The sequence below is a fragment of the Gekko japonicus genome, unplaced genomic scaffold, assembly GCF_001447785.1.
Source record: "Gekko japonicus isolate JY-2015 unplaced genomic scaffold, Gekko_japonicus_V1.1 scaffold631, whole genome shotgun sequence".
In the NCBI taxonomy this organism is placed as follows: Eukaryota; Metazoa; Chordata; class Lepidosauria; order Squamata; family Gekkonidae; genus Gekko; species Gekko japonicus.
The window spans coordinates 852,184-868,280 of NW_015168670.1; the positions used below are offsets into that span (position 1 = coordinate 852,184).

Consider the following 16,097-nt stretch of genomic DNA (forward strand, 5'->3'; position numbering starts at 1 on the left):
AGGGAACAAGCCAGAGCTTGCTTCCTGGGCATGCCGCCTCAATTGCACTTCGTTGGCTGAGGCTCCTCCCTGGAGGGAGGGAGGGAGGGAAGAAAGGAGAGAGAGGGGAGAAGGTGCAAGGGGGAAGAAAGAGAGGAATGGAAGAGAAAGTTGAAGATGGGGGGCTGAAACAAGTGGGAGGGAGGCAAGGAAGCAGGGGAAAGGGAAGGCTTGAGATAGCATGGGAGGGAGAACTAGCTTGGGGTTTCTCACCCCCTCCCCCGCAGATCCCCATCTGTTAATATATAATGATCAAGTTGCTTCCTCTGTGCTTCCACCATGTCCCTTCAGAAACTCCCTGCATATAGAAAGCTAACACATCAAAAACTTAGCCTCTTTGTGCAAGACATTTTTTAATACCTAGAAGCTTGCGATACCCCACCCCTGGCCTGAAATTACATAGTCTCAATAGGACAGTGTGGCATGGCTCTGTTGAACAGCCTTTACATAGGTGTTCTTCAGTAGCTGCTCAGTCCTTGGAGTTTAGCCAAAGCCTGAATATTTTCCAAAGGCAGCAAAGATTTTTACTTGAATTGGCATTTGATAGCCAAGGCTTATCTCAGTAACTTATGAGTGTGGTATAAAAAGTATTTTAAATTAATATAATTAACTGATTGCATATTGCTTACTTTTATGTATATTTTCCCTTAACCTACAGATGGAAATAAACTCTGATAACCTGGTTATGCTGTTGCTTTCCCCTACTGCTACCTTGCATTTTTACCTCACTCTTTTTCTTTCCTGCAGCACTTTGGAACACTTGAAGCGCTGGCTACAGCCTGATAAAGTGGCAGTCAGCACTGAGGAAGTACAATATCTGATTCCCCTGGAAGCCCCTATCGAGAAGCAGGAGGCTGAAGAAGAGTCTATGGCCGCAGAACAGTAAAAGGCACTCTGATCTTGCCTCATTTCAGGGGCTGGTAGGATTTGCATTTAAAAGAGCATGAGGGGGGGAAGTGCCAAAGCTATGTAGAAGTAGGCCTCTGTTTTTTCCCTTCCACAGTTCTTCCTTTTTTACAGCAGATCTTCCAGAGTGACGTGTCCCAGAATTATAGTCTTATGTAACTTAACTGAGGTCCCACTGAAGCAGAAAGGCATTGGAGTGGCTTTGGCTTTGGCTAATATGATGAACCAGAGTTAAGAGATCATTAGCTTGGATTATTCCCACCCACCCCCAGCTTTCCTGGGTCTTCCTTTGTGTCTGCATTGTTCTCGGAACATCTTACTGTATTATTTTTGAAGGACTGACATTTACACAGATTCCTTGTATAATTTCTCTATAAATGTAATGTGTTCTGTGTCAGCAGTCCCTAATCCTGCCTTGAAATGTGTAGAAGACTGTATTTTGAAATTCCTGCGTATGCTGTGCAATCCAAAACAGAGTTATACCTTTCTAAGCACATTCACTTCAATGGACTTAGAAGTGTGTCACTCATCTTAGGACTATACTGCTAAAAACACACTTGACATTCCTTTCATTACAACATGCCATTCCCTAATCATAATTCGTAAGACTGATATTTCTCAGGATTTGCAGTCATGTGTGTCTTTCTCCAATTGCTGTTCATTTTCTTCCTCTTTTTTAAAAACCAAAATGGTGCCTGAATCTTTTCTTGTGATGGGTGAAAAACAGCTGGGGGGAGATCAGTGTTGAGTAGCCCTCACTACTGTTATTTTGTTTTTTAAAAATTGAGAGAAAGATACATATTGCTTTCTGTTGTGTAGTTTCAGCCTTAGATATATGAGAAGCATTTTCCAGGAAAAGTCCTTTCCATCGAAATTGTTTTTGTCTGCACTAAGGTTTCTCATTGATAAACAGTTATGACTTTACATGATCATTTTAATAGGACTTTGAATTTAAAACTGTTTAGGTGTTGAATGTTCTTTGAACTATCATTTGTATTACATCTGTACTTGATATATTCTCTCTCCAAAAGTCTGTGTTTCTAGCCAATATATTCATGATTTTCTCCTTATTCAGCCTCAGTTTTTATCATTGCAAGGAGTGAAAGCCAGTGAATTCTGAAGCAATTCTGGAACAAGCTTTAGTTAGTGGCAAATTTGAATAAGACAGTGAATAAAATATACGAATTGAAATATGTGATTCCCGTATATCTCATGCTTTTGCCCTTTTCAAAGTTTCTGAGAGGTTCTGCTGTTTTACTGAAATGATTAGAGAATACAGTCTATCAAATAAGACAAAACATCTGAATACTTGGGAAACTTGTTGTTGTTGTTGTTCAGTTGCATAGTCGGGTCCGACTCTTCGCGACCCCATGGACCACGTCACGCCAGGCCCACCTGTCTTCTGCAGTCCTCTGGAGTTAGCTCAATTTCATGTTCGTTGCATCTATGACACTGTCTAACCATCTCATCCTTTGCCGTCCCCTTCTTCTTTGACCTTCAATCTTTCCCAGCATCAGGGTCTTCGCCAGTGAGTGCTCCCTTCTCATTTGGTGGCCAAAGTATTTGAGCTTCAGTATCTGGCCTTCCAGAGAACAGGCAGGGGAAATGCTCCCTCTAAGCAAAAATTCTACTTTGTGAGCTACTGGGATTAAAGTTGTGAGTAAGCAGTTTGGCTACTGCATAAATTAGTTTGCTCTGGAGCCATCCTTCCTGAGCTAAGACAAAAATGTGTGAGCCAGAGGCTAAAAAACTGTGAGCTAGCTCACACTAACTCAGTTTAGAGGAAACACTGGTCAGGGTTGCTTTCCTTTAGGATTGACTGATTTAATCTCCTTGCAGTCCAGGGGACTCTCAAAGAATTTTCTCCAGCACCATAATCCGAACGCATCTAGTCTTCAGTGCTCGGCCTTCCTTATGGTCCAACTCTCACAGCCATACATTACTACTGGGAATATACAGACTTTTTGACTATACAGACTTTTGTTGGCAGGGTCTCTACTTTTTTTTATGCTGTCAGGGTTTGCCATCGCTTTCCTCCCAAGGAGCAGGCGCCTTTTCATTTCATGGCTGCAGTCACCATCTGCAGTGATCTTGGATCACAGGAACGTGAATTCAGTCACTGCTTCCATGACTTCCTCTTCTGTTGCCAAGGAGGGATGGGGCCGGATGCCATGATCTTAGTTTTTTGGATGTTGAGTTTCAAGCCAACTTTTGCACTCTCCTCTTTCACTCAGAGCAAGAGGCTCTTTAGGTCCTCTTCACTTTCTGCCATTAGAGTGGTATCGTCTGCATATCACTTGGGAAACTTATATTTTATTATTTCATTTAATTTCATGTTTAGCCCAATTCTTCGTCCTGCTTCGATATGTGTGGGTGATGAACTGCATATCTTGCAGTTGTACTGGTAGCATATGACTATAATTAGTTTATTTGTATAGTTAGATTTTTAAAAGGTATCTTAATTGTTACTTTTTCTGTCTAGCAAAATGTGTTTGTGTAGGAGCATATAATATAACATTGTGGCTTGGTGCATTAATTTGTATTGTTTCAGACTATATCATTGCAAAACTGATATGCTAAATAAGTACCTGCCCTGCTTCAATCTTTTGTTTTAAAAGAAGCAAGTAAAGTGGTCACAAACCTGAAATTAAGGAATCTCAGGATAGCTCTGGCATTAAATACTGCTGACTGGTATGCATATCAAGCAGAGCAATCTCAAGGAATTCCCTTTCAGGTGTTTTTTAAATTAGTGGTTCTAATTAATCAAATAAAATTAAATGAAGTTACTTCTGTCCATTGGTTTTTCTATATTATGAGGAAACTCTTGAGGTTGATATAGGTTTATCTATATGGGGGGGGGGTAGGGCCATGTTTCAATGGTGAAGCATCTGCTTTGCATGCAGACAGTCTCAAGTTCAGTCCCTGGCATCTCCAGTTAAAAGGGTCAGGTAGTAGAAAGTGCCATCAAGTTGTAGCTGACTTATGGCAACCCTGTAGGGTTTTCAAGGGAAGAGGCAAACAGAGGTGGTTTGCCATTGGCTGCCTTTGCGTAGCAACCCTGGAATTCCTTGGTGAACGTCCATCCAAATACTAAGCAGGGCTTAGCTTCTGCTTAGCTTCTGAGATCTGAGGAGATCGGGTTAGCCTGGGTCATCCAGGTTGCGGTGGTGAGGTAGTAGGTGATGTTAAAAGACTCCAGAGAGCCCCACCAATAAGAGTCGACACTACTGACCATAATAAGACTAATGCTTTCACTTGGTGGCACAGCGGGTATATCCCACTGTCTTAACATCTGAACTGTGTTGGTTCAAGAGGTGGGGAGCGGTGGCACAGTGGGTATATCCCACTGTCTTACCATCTGAACTGTGTTGGTTCAAGCCCCGCGCTGGTGTGAGCAGCCAGCCTGTTGTCCCCAGCTCATCGTCCACCCAGCAATTCGAAAGCTTCGGAGAGTAGATAAAATGGGAACCACTCCTTAGAGAGAGTGGGCACGCCAATCTCCCTTGTGGGAGGGTGTTAGCTGATGGTCGGACGTCCTGGTCGAGGCTTGGAAGGCAAAACAGCTTCTGGGCTACGAAAGAATCCCTGCAATGGATGTTCCGGCCAGGCGGTGGCAGTGTGGCGATTGACATACGGGTCCTGAAGCCTGGCCAATGAGCAGCCCTGCGGAAAACGACAGAGCCAAGCCAGAAAGACGTCTATACCAGGCAGTGACAGCGCGTGCAATTAAAAATGAATATAAGTTGTCTTCCCTATCCCCTACAAATATTGTTAGTCCCCTGTCTATACTGAGTAACTGTACATCGCTTTGAGCCCACTGGGGAAAGCGATTAATAAATGGAAAGTATTATTATTATTTATTATTTGGTATAAGGCAGCTTCATGTTTGTATACAGTATTCTGTATGATGTTCTGGTCATGTGTTCCGTATGTACAGAGCAGAGTAATGACAGGGTTACCTCCCCAGTGGAACTACATTAGGTTTAGACTCTGAGAGGAAAAAACAAGAGGAGACATCAAGGCTTTGGCAAAGAATTTCAGGAGGTAGAAGGTTGAGTGGAAAAAGTTCAGGCAGGCAAGTCTATACTGGGCAATGGGAACAACACAAATGCAGACTGAAGGATTTGCTCCCCCTAGTTGCACCCAACTGCATGTGATAGAGAAAGAACATTCAGCTGGTCAGAGTCCTAGCCCCTGCTCTGACCAGCCACAGAAGCCTCAACAGAAATTGCATAGCCCTTGAGCATGCAGTAGCAACTGCCTACACGGGGAAGAGTGCAGGGCAGAGTAAAATCTTTGTTTTGGGCCTCACAGCCTAAAAGCAGGACTGTGTGGATGTAGCACATAAACTGAAGTATGGGGCAAATTCCTGGAAAAAAGCAAATAATTTTTTGTTTGTTAAGGACAGCAAAACACAGAAGGTCATGTGGATGTCAACAGTGGAGAAAGCTATAAAGGCCATTTTGGTTCTGCAGTTATCTCTGTTAACCTTGTAAAACAGAAGGGAAATCGGGGTGGGGGGCAAAACCTTACATGTGGCCAGCACAGATCTGATGTGCTTCATGAGTGCAGGTGATCCTGAAAACTGCAATAGGATATAATCTAAAGTAGACACAGGAAGGGGGACATAAAAAAGTCATTAGCACTATAATATTCTGTGACAGGCTGCACTTTTTTAAAAGCTTAGAAGTGCTGAACAAACAGCTGAAGGACTGTGAAGGGCTAGTTCTTCACAGAAACACAGAGCCTTGAGTGACAGGCTGCTCCAAGCAATCTGATTGGTTAACATCAGCTGAGCAGAGAGTCTTGTGAGAGCTGCATGCTGAGGAGAGACCCATTCAGTTTTCTGCCTTGACTGAATTGAGTACTGAGAGTCTGATTTCAGCCTTAGCTGAGAAGAGTGGAGTACTGACAGTTTTGGAATTCAGCCTTCGCTGAGAGCAGTTTAACACAGACAGGAGAACTGGGGGAAAGTTGGCAAGGAAGTTTGTGAAGTAGGTGAAGACTCCCATTCAGGCCAAGGAAAGGGGAAAGATCTTCAAGAGAGAGAAGGAATTTCCCTACCCAGTCAAATAGGGAGTTAGCTCTGAAGAATGAAGAGATCCTTGGTCTGGTGTGGCTAGAAACTGCCTGTAGAAACATGAAGAGCCAGTTAAAAACTCAAGATGGGTGCTGGTGTTTCAAGGGAAGGGTTTTGGGGTTTCTCCAAGGGAGATGAGCTGTAATTCCAGGAGTTTCTCAGGTCCCACCTGGAGGCTGGCATCCCTAGGCTCAAGCCCTCCCAGTCTCCATATCCACTCCTGAATCAGACGCCTAGGGTAGGCAGGCAGTATTCTGAAGATGCCCAACATCTGTAAAGTGTCTTAGCAGGTCATTACAGAAGGAGGAGCGGTTATGGACTGGTTTCACATAGCTAACTTTACTGGAGATGAAAAGATGAGGCAACGAGTATAATTTAGGGGCAGTAACTACTTACAAACAACTAGGCCCTGAAACGTCTCTTGCCTTAAAAATAAGACTAACTCGCCACCTAGTGGTGCATAATCCTAAAGAGCTAGAATGTCTGGCTGCCAGACAATCTTAGGATCTCCTGGCTAATTAATTAATTACTGCAGCCACCAAACTACAACTGTAAAGAAACAGAAAGTATCTCTTGAAGATGGTGGTGGTGTGACAGATTGCACTTTTAAAAGCTTAGAAGTGTTGTGTAAATAGATAAAGGACTGTGAATGGTGTACCAGCCTTCTGGAAACCAAGAGAGTTAGAGAATACTCATAGAAAGTGTATTGAAGTCTTTGGGGGAAACTCTGGAACAAAAGCCTCTCAACTTAAAGATTGGAGTCACTGGGAAAAGCTTAAGAAACTTTCATTAGCCTGAAACATAAGAACTAAAGTCTGTGCAGATACTGGTTTTACTTCAGAAATTTCAACCCCCGATTTCACCTGACCTTTCCCCTCTATGTTAAATAAAATATTTTGTAATTTTTGAATTTCAAAATGCCTCAAGTGCCATTTAAGTTGTGTAATTTAAAGTGGGCTCCTGATCCTTCCATCAGGTTCCAATAGGGTTGCCAAGTTCTACCGTAGCTTTAGTGGGGGGAGTCCTGGCCCTCTCTGGGAGTTCCTTTGCACACACAAAGTGCGCACGCCACAATGACATCACCTGGAAGTGATGTCATTGCATTGGGCACGTTGGGGGCAGGACCACTATCATTTGAGGGGAAACCTAGGCTAAGCCTAGGTTTGCTAGCCTCCAGGTGGGACCTGGGGATCCCCAGAATTACAACTGAGCTCCAGTCAACAGAGATCTGTCCCCCTGGAGAAAATGGGTGGACTATGGCATTATATCCAGCGGAGACCTCTCCCCTTCCCAAACTCTGCACTCCTCAGACTTCACTACAGAATCTCTAGGAATTTCCCAACCTGGAGCAGACAATCCTAGTCCCAGGCCTGGCTCCAAAATAGACCTGGAAATTGCCCCACCCCCTCCCCTTTTAACCCAAACCCTCTGCTATTTAGTCATTCATACTGCAGGAGGAATCCTCCCCAATCCTACCTCCAATTCTGCTTTTGCTTCCTGCCCTCTTCCCCCACTCATCATTTCTCTCTCACTGTCGATGCCATGGGACCTGGAGTAGATCCCTGCAAGGGCCATTTCAAAAGGTATTGGGGAGAATTCAACCCTCCCCGAGTTTTTAAAAAACTTTTTGGATTTTTCTGCAGATCTGCAGAGTCCTTTGAGTTTGTAGAAAAACCTGTTGGGGGAGAGTGTGCCCTCTGTTTGCAGAAATAAGTATCTGCATGCAGAGGCAACTGTTGATAATTAGATATATAGATTTGATCATTCTCTGAACCTGTCCCATATTTGTTGACATTATCAAGGAACTCCAAGAGGTTAGTAAGGCAGGACCTCTTTTTGCAGAATCCATCCCACTTCTACTTAAGCAAGCCTTATTCTACATGTTTAATATCTAGATTTCCATTAATTTATCCAGTAAGATGTTAGACTAATGACCTGAAATTTCCTGTTTAAAAAAATCCACTAGGTGTGATTCATGCACACCTCAGGGGAGAGAGCTGCTGCCACTGCATACTCTGTGTAGATATACACTGTGGGGTGGGGAGAGAGAGTGGATCTTCTCTTTGTTGTGCTTTACTATGAAAATATGCACTTTACACAGAGTAGTGAGTGGCAGGTGGCAGCATGCATTGACCTTTGGCCTCTGGATCTGTGTGCTAGTGCCCCTACAAACTAGCTACTCACAGCTGCTGAGTGGAAGATGACTATTGCTTTCCTAGAGTCTAGCACGAATTTGCCTCCCAGACTGGTTTCTCCTGACATCCTGGTCAGGCCGGGGCCCTTCTCTGAGCCACAGTTCATTAGACCTTGAGTTTCTGCTCAGTTCTGGCCTACCTATGCTTTCTGCTTCCTGGTTTTCTCACTACTCTGTGGATAATTTACCTGAATCCTAACCATGGATTTTTTGTGTGTCTGAATCAAGTTCTGTCTTGCACTGTTTTCTTCGATTTGGCTGTACAGTCTTGATCTTGGTTCCAGTTCTTCACAGTCCATCCATCTTTTGTCAGTCCAACTCTCTACTACTACTGTTTTTTTTCTTGTCTCTCTTGAAAATGTGCTCCACTGCTCTGCCAGGCACTGGTCCTTCTTTCCTGGACATGTGCTTTACTTCCCATGTCCTCAATGCCTAAAGCCTAGCAATGGGAGTAAAGGACCAAAGATTTTTGCAGGTGTGCTGCTTGCTTCAGGGACTTGGACTGGGGCTCGCATGAACTGTGTCTATCTAGCTTCCAGTGGGAATGTGTGCTTCAAGAGCTGCGTTGACTCCTGTTTGAATGGAAGTCAACACAAATTACACTCTTCACATTTGCAAAGCAACTCCAATTCATTAATCAATGATATTTCAGTTTTTATTAAATCTGCTGCTTTTTTATTTTTAGAAAGGGGCCAGTTTATAGGCAGGGAATATAATATTTGAGTAAAAACAACAGTGCATCAAATGAATAATTTCGTTTTGTTTCGGTTGATTAAGGGAGGGACTTGGCCTATCCAGAGAGGGAAAGAAAAACATTCCATTTAGACACATTTACTTCTGCCAATCATGAAAATTGTTCTAAATTACATGGAGTTATCTGCTGCATATTTCTTTTTTCCCCCTCCCAGGAAAAGCATACAGTAACTGTGAAAGAGGAAATCACATACACTCTTCAGATTTGAAACACTTTGAGAATTAAAGCATGAGCTGGCATTACTAAATGACAATAATATAAGATTCTCTTTTTTTATATAAGTACCCGAGGGTACACTTTTATTATTTTTTTCCATTATATACTACAGACATACATACAAACAACCCCCAACTACCCCCACAACAGTGGCGCAGGGGATTTTTCCCTGCTTAACAATAACATCTGAACTGCCAGCAGTTCTAGCCCCGTGCTGGTGTGAGCAACCAAGCCTTGTCCTAGCTCATCATCTACCCAGCAATTCGAAAGCTTCGGCGAGTAGATAAATTGGGGACCACCTGTAAGGGGGTGGGCACACCCTTCCCTTCGGGAAGGTGTTAGCCTCCGAGGCAACTTCTGAGGCGCGGCGACCGGAAAGACGAAATAATTGTCAGCTTCCCTGCAGTGGAGCGAGTCGGCCAGGCAGTGGCTGCACAACATCAAGAAGCCATACGTCATCAGCCAGCCGACAAGATGCCGTAGGAACACGACTGACCAGCCCGCAGATGAAGCCTGGCTAGCTGCAATGTGTGTGTAATTAATGCTGTATGTTTGTCTTCCTTATCCCCACAAATATTGTTAGTCCAACTGTCTCAACAGTAACTGTAAATCGCTCTGAGCCCACAGGTATGTGGGAAAGAGCGATCAATAAATCGAAAGCATTATTATTATTATAACAAGATACTTTATTATTTCTTTTCCTTATTAAATTTGTAAATTCATTATCTATTTTACTAAGCTTATCTTTTCTGCATTCTCAAATTACTACATTTATCTATCAGTTACATTTACATTATACCAATTGTAGCATATGTAGCATAATTGTTTGCAGGCATAATAATTAGCCCCTTTCATGCAAGTCTGTGGCATCTTGTACTATGAAAAGCTGCTTTCCATTCTGCAGTTTAGATAGGGCGGTGTTCAGTGGGCAATACCTGAGTACAGAAATATTTCTTGAGTTCATTCATTTATCTGTATTTTAACTTACTCTACTCCTCTAGTTTCAGGAGAGAAGTAACTAGCCAAAGTAAGAACTTTCAACTCCTGTGGATTTCAGTGGCATACACGTAGCTCCTTTATTTAAATTAATAGGATTAGAAAGTGCTTAATCTCATGCACTCTTTCACTTTCCCTCTCACTGTGGCCAGTTACTCAAGAACTTCCCATTTATATAAGGCAAAGGGTGCATTTGTACTAGCTTTTTTCCTGGGATCCGGCTTTGGAAGAACAGGTCCTGTCAACACCAAATCCCTCATGTGATCATTGTTTCATTTTGAAGCTGGTTATGGGGAAAGCAAGCACTCTATTCAAGAAGAATGATCTTTGTGATGTCTGGACTTCTACCATCCACCCCCCCCAGTAGTCATTTGAGGCAGATGACAATACATCATAAGCAAGCTGCCATCCTTCAAGAAGCAGAGAGATTTATTCCCACTTTTAGCAAGCTGCAGAAACTACAGTTATATGTACAAACAAGGTGGGCTAACATTTTTAATGCAAATAAGCAAACTGCGATTGTGATGTCACCGAGGAAGAACGTGGCCAATGAGAACAAAGATGATACATTTGTGACATCTCTCGTATATAATTCTGTTTTGGGGTGACTCTTTCCTGAATGTTCCACACGTTCCCAAATCAATTAGGTCCCTGACCTGTCACTCAGGAGGTGTGCCAATCCCCTGGCTGCATTGCCTTGCTGCGTTGCCTCAGTCCTGTCCACAGAGTCGGCGGCCAGCGTCTCGAGCTCAGTCTGGACACAGCCAGCAAACGGGGCCCACAAACAGCTCCCATAGCAATGGAAAGCCAGCAGCATTAGCCAATTAAGGCTTGTGCTTTTAGTGAGGGAAAGCAGCCAGGGAGGGAGGGAGATGGCTGTCTGGCTACGGAGACCCTTCAGTGTCACAGGAAGACAAGTCTGAAAGTCGAGCCTGCCAGAGACGAGGCAGACTGATGTGGGAGGGTCGACTTTCACCCAGTGCTGTTTCCGCGGCTACAGAGAGTTCCACGCCGGCACCTCTGGCGGTGGGCGGAAGCTTTGGAGGCCAAGGCCAAAAATGGCGGCACCACAGCAGTCATCGTTGGCTGTGCTAGCAAGTCCATGGAAGTGGCACCCAGCCTCTCGCCCTAGTTGTGCTGCGAGGTGACAGACAGGCCCAACGAGCCATCGGCCGCAGGGTAAGGAGGCCGAGGCTGACAATGCCGCCACCAGACCAGGCATCGCCGCCTGCAGACAGCTGAAGGTGGGAGGGCGAGCTGTGTGTAGACGAGGGCCAGTACCATAGACGAGAACGTGGCCAAGGAGGAGGGCGAGGCCGAGATCTTGCTAGCGCTCGTTGTATTCCTTTTGCCCCCCCCCCCAGTCGGAATAATGAGACAGACAACAGTTTGGATCGAACAAGGGCCACTTTATTAACTATATAACAGTTTATTAATCAAAAAATGGCAAGGGAGCATTTTCTAAGTAGCGGAACAGACAAGGCAGGTGTCAGGATGACCAGCCTCCTTGTCTAATATGTGGGTGAGCCACCAACCCCGGTCTTGAACCATTAATCTGGCTTGCGACCAGCAGCCCAGCCACTGGTAGCCTCCCAGGAGCGCCTACTCCTGAAACCATACAGCTTGCAGAGAGGAGCTTACCCAAGAGGTTCCCAGAGGGAATCATCATTCACCGCCCTGGGCCTTAATAACCCGCAGGCTGTTCCTGAAGACCCCCCAGTTCCCAAAACAAGGAACAGCTTAAGGTGCTCACTATTTTCCGCTTCCTTATCCCTTATATAGATGAACAGAGATGTAGACCATGATTGTGAACAGACTTGCATGGAAGTGAGTTCTACTGTAACATACTATTGATGGGCTGCCCTTGATTATTATTATTTTATTTTATTGCCATCAAGTCACAGCTGACTTATGGTGACCCTGTAGGGTTTTCAAGGAAAGAGATATTCAGAGGCGGTTTGCCATGGCATTGCCTCCCTCCCTGTAGTGACCCTGGTATTCCTCGGTGGTCTCCCATCCAAATACTGACCAGGGCCAACCCTGCTTACCTTCCAGGCCAGTCAGTCTGACATCGATACTGGGTAAATTGGTGGAAACCATTATTAAGGAAAGAATTAGTAGGCACATAGATGGACAAAACCTATTGAGGCAGACTCAGCATGGGTTCTGTAAGGGAAGATCTTGTCTCACTAACCTGTTAGTGTTCTTTGAGGGGGTGAACAAACATGTGGACAAGGGGGACCCAATAGATATTGTTTACCTTGACTTCCAGAAAGCTTTTGATAAAGTTCCTCATCAAAGGCTCCTAAGCAAGCTCAAAAATCATGGGATAAAAGGACAAGTCCTTTTATGGATCAAAAACTGGCTAATTAATAGAAAACAGAGAGTGAGTATAAATGGGCAGTTCTCCCAGTGGAGGGGGGTAAGCAGTGGGGTACCACAGGGATCAGTACTTGGTCCACTGCTTTTTAACTTGTTCATTAATGATTTGGAGTTGGGAGTAAGCAGTGAAGTGGCTAAATCTGCGGATGATACGAAGTTGTTCAGGGTGGTGAAAACCAGTGAGGATTGTGAGGCACTCCAAAGGGATCTGTCAAAGATGGGCAAGTGGGCGTCAACATGGCAAATGGGGTTCAATGTGGCCAAGTGCAAGGTGATGCACATTGGAGCCAAAAATCCTAAATATAAATACACATTGATGGGGTCTGAACTGGCAGAGACTGATCAAGAGAGAGATCTTGGAGTTGTAGTAGATAACTCACTGAAAATGTCGAGACAGTGTGTGACTGCAATAAAGAAGGCCAATGCTATGCTGGGGATTATTAGGAAGGGTATTGTAAACAGATCAGCCAATATCATAATGCCGCTATATAAATCAATGGTGCGACCTCATTTGGAATACTGTGTACAGTTCTGGTCACCACACCTTAAAAAGGATATTATAGCTTTGGAAAAAGTGCAGAAAAGGGCAACTCGAATGATAAAAGGGTTGGAACATTTTCCCTATGAGGAAAGTTTAAAGAGCTTAGGGCTCTTTAGCTTGGAGAAACGACGACTGAGGGGAGACATGATTGAGGTTTATAAGATTATGCATGGGATAGAGCAGGTAGAGAAAGAGGTACTTTTCTCCCTTTCTCACAATACAAGAACTCGTGGGCACTCAATGAAATTGCTGAGTGGTCGGGTTAGAACGGATAAAAGGAAGTACTTCTTCACCCAAAGAGTGATTCACACATGGAATTCACTGCCACAGGAAGTGGTGACGGCTACAAGCATGGACAGCTTCAAAAGGGAATTAGATAAGCATATGGAGCAGAGGTCCATCAGTGCCTATTAGCCACAAGGTATAGATAGGGTTCTCTGGGGCAAGTGATGCTCTGTCTTCTTGGTGCTGGGGGGGGTCAACAGTGGGAGGGCTTCTAATGTCCTGGCCCCACTATTGGACCTCCTGATGGCACTGGTATCTCTGGCCACTGTGTGACAGAGTGTTGGACTAGATGGGCCTTTGGCCTGATCCAACATTGGCATCTCTTATGTTCTTATGTTCTTAAGATTTGACAATATTGGGCTAACCTGGGCTATCCAGGTCAGGGCACCCTTGAATACAATCCAGAAACTTCAGCTGGTTCAGAATGCAGCAACTCACTTATTGTTAGGATACACTGCTCACTTTGAAACATCTACATTGACCACTAGTTGTTTTTCTGAGTCCAATTCAGGGTGCTGGTTATGACCTTTGAAAAGTTCATGGCCTAGGACTCATCTAAAGGACTGTCTCCTGCCATATATTCCTATGTGCTACCTGCAGTCCTCAGGCTGCCAACTACTGGCAATTCCCCCAGTTCAGGTAGCCCATGTGGCATCAACCACACAGCCTGTGCCTTCTCCATTTGTTGCTCCCACTCTGCTGGAAGTGGTGAGGGAGGTGCCATCTTTAAAAAATTTTAGAAGGTGCTATAAGGCCTTTTGATGTGCCAGGGCTTTTCATGGAATATTGGGGGGGGGGGGGTTAGTTTGTTTCTTTTAAATTGTAAATGTTTTAAATTATGATTTGTAAGCCACTTGGACTCCCAAGGAAAGGCAGGATATAAATATTTGAATAAATAAATCTCAGTTTACAAAAGTACCTACTTTCCCAGCTATAATTCAAGTACATCTAGAAAACACTGGCAGAGGGTGTACCTACTGACAATAATGTCTCATTCATCATGATGAACTCATCGTTTCATACTACCTTGAAAAGGCCATTTACTTCTCCTATCAATACACAATGATGTTCAAGATTAGCAAAAGATTTCTGCTAGCAAATGATAGATAATTAAAGATGATTGCTCTCCCACTGTGCAAGTAACCCTGACCCTGCTTCGAACAGATAGGGCCCAGCAGGGGTCATTTCATAGAAAAAGAGGTGCAGGAGCTCATTAGCATAAATCATTAGCATAACTTATTTGCATATGCCACACCCCCTGACGTCACCAGAAGTGTGTCAGAAGGCAACACCCACTGCTCAGGCTCCACTGGACTGTTTTGGGTTGCTACCTATGGGGGGGGGGACACACGCAGATCTGCCGTCACAGAGGAGGGAGAGCTTGTACCTGAATAAAACTTAGTCTTAAAGCTGCCACTGGACTGTTTTGGATTGCTATCTATGGGGGGGGGGGCTCTGCAACTTACCTGGCTGCTTCTTGCTCCTTGTGGCCTGGGGCTGCTGGGAGCAGGGGGCAGGCCTTTTTACATGTGCCCGCCCCCTGGGATCTTTACTGCCGGAGCTCCGCTCCTGTGCGCTCCTGCAGGAAATGACTCCTGGGGCCCAGTAAATTCTGCCTATTTTTTTTATTTAGGCCCTTTCTCTGATGTTTTTAATAATGGATCCCATCCTGGAGCATCAAAGGATGCTTAAAACTTGCTGCTGATTTTTGAGCTCCTTGATACCCATTGTGTGAAAAGAGATGACAAGATCTTTCATTTGGGATGAAACATTTTGGAAGTAAAGAACACTAAAAAGGAGCATCCTACTTGGGAGCTAAAATTTCTAATGGTCACCTGCTGCCAGCTCATTAAAGAGTACATCTTTCCTTCAAATGAAGCATTTACAGTAACAAAAAATATGATTTGAGATGTTTCTTTTTTACGAAGAAAAACAAGTGATTTAAAAAAAACAAGCAAGCTTGACATTTCACAAGGAAGTAGGGCTACAAAGCCATAATTTCCTTCCACTACTTTATGCCATGAAAAAAAGATTTTAAAGGCCAAAAGCTTTTAAAGGGTATTGATTGTCATAGTAACCATTAGCCTCTGAAGGCCACACAAATTACATATTTAATTGAAAGCCCTCCTTTGTTTCTTTGCTTATTTTTGTGGTCAGAACTAGGTGCGAAACACACCTGTGGATGCCTTCATGCCTATTGCTTTGCCCTCTGTAGCCTTTCATGTTTAGTTTGAAGGGGGAAAAGAATGTACATGGAGACTTTTCCTGTGATTTGTTGGAGGAGCAGGATAGGTCACTCAAGACAGAGATTGTCCTGTGCCTTGCCTTCTCTTTTGTGCACTACTGTAGCCAAGATAGATGCGGCAACAAATTCACATTATACACCATCCAGCCAAGACTGGATTTCAGATCCAGGGCCGGTGCCAGGTTTTTTTGCACACTAGGCGAGGTTACCTTCTGGCACCCCACCCCTTGGTGCGCCCACCAATTTTCAAACATAAATGCATTTTAGGAAGAATTAAAAACACAAAATTTGAAATTGCAAATTTATTTTTTTTTATTGTGAGAAGAAGTAATACAATCTCTGATTTTCTCTCTCAAACAGAAAAACACAAATCACAAAGCATTTTGAAAAATCCTGTTAATTGTGATGTTGATATCAATGTTCCCTCTAAGCTCCACAGTGTTGTGAGCAGAAATTCTA

At 44.0% G+C, this 16,097-nt stretch overlaps 1 protein-coding gene across 1 annotated transcript in view; it reads left to right on the forward strand.

The window, feature by feature from the left end:
• The window catches only part of LOC107113932 (chromosome unknown open reading frame, human C15orf57), a 7,575-nt gene extending 5,733 nt beyond the window's left edge, over positions 1-1,842 (forward strand). The window contains exon 4 of the mRNA XM_015415339.1: positions 787-1,842. Coding sequence (XP_015270825.1) covers positions 787-925 — 139 coding nt within the window. The 3' untranslated portion in view covers positions 926-1,842. The remainder of the gene's footprint in view (positions 1-786) is intronic.
• The last annotated feature ends 14,255 nt before the right edge of the window (positions 1,843-16,097 follow it).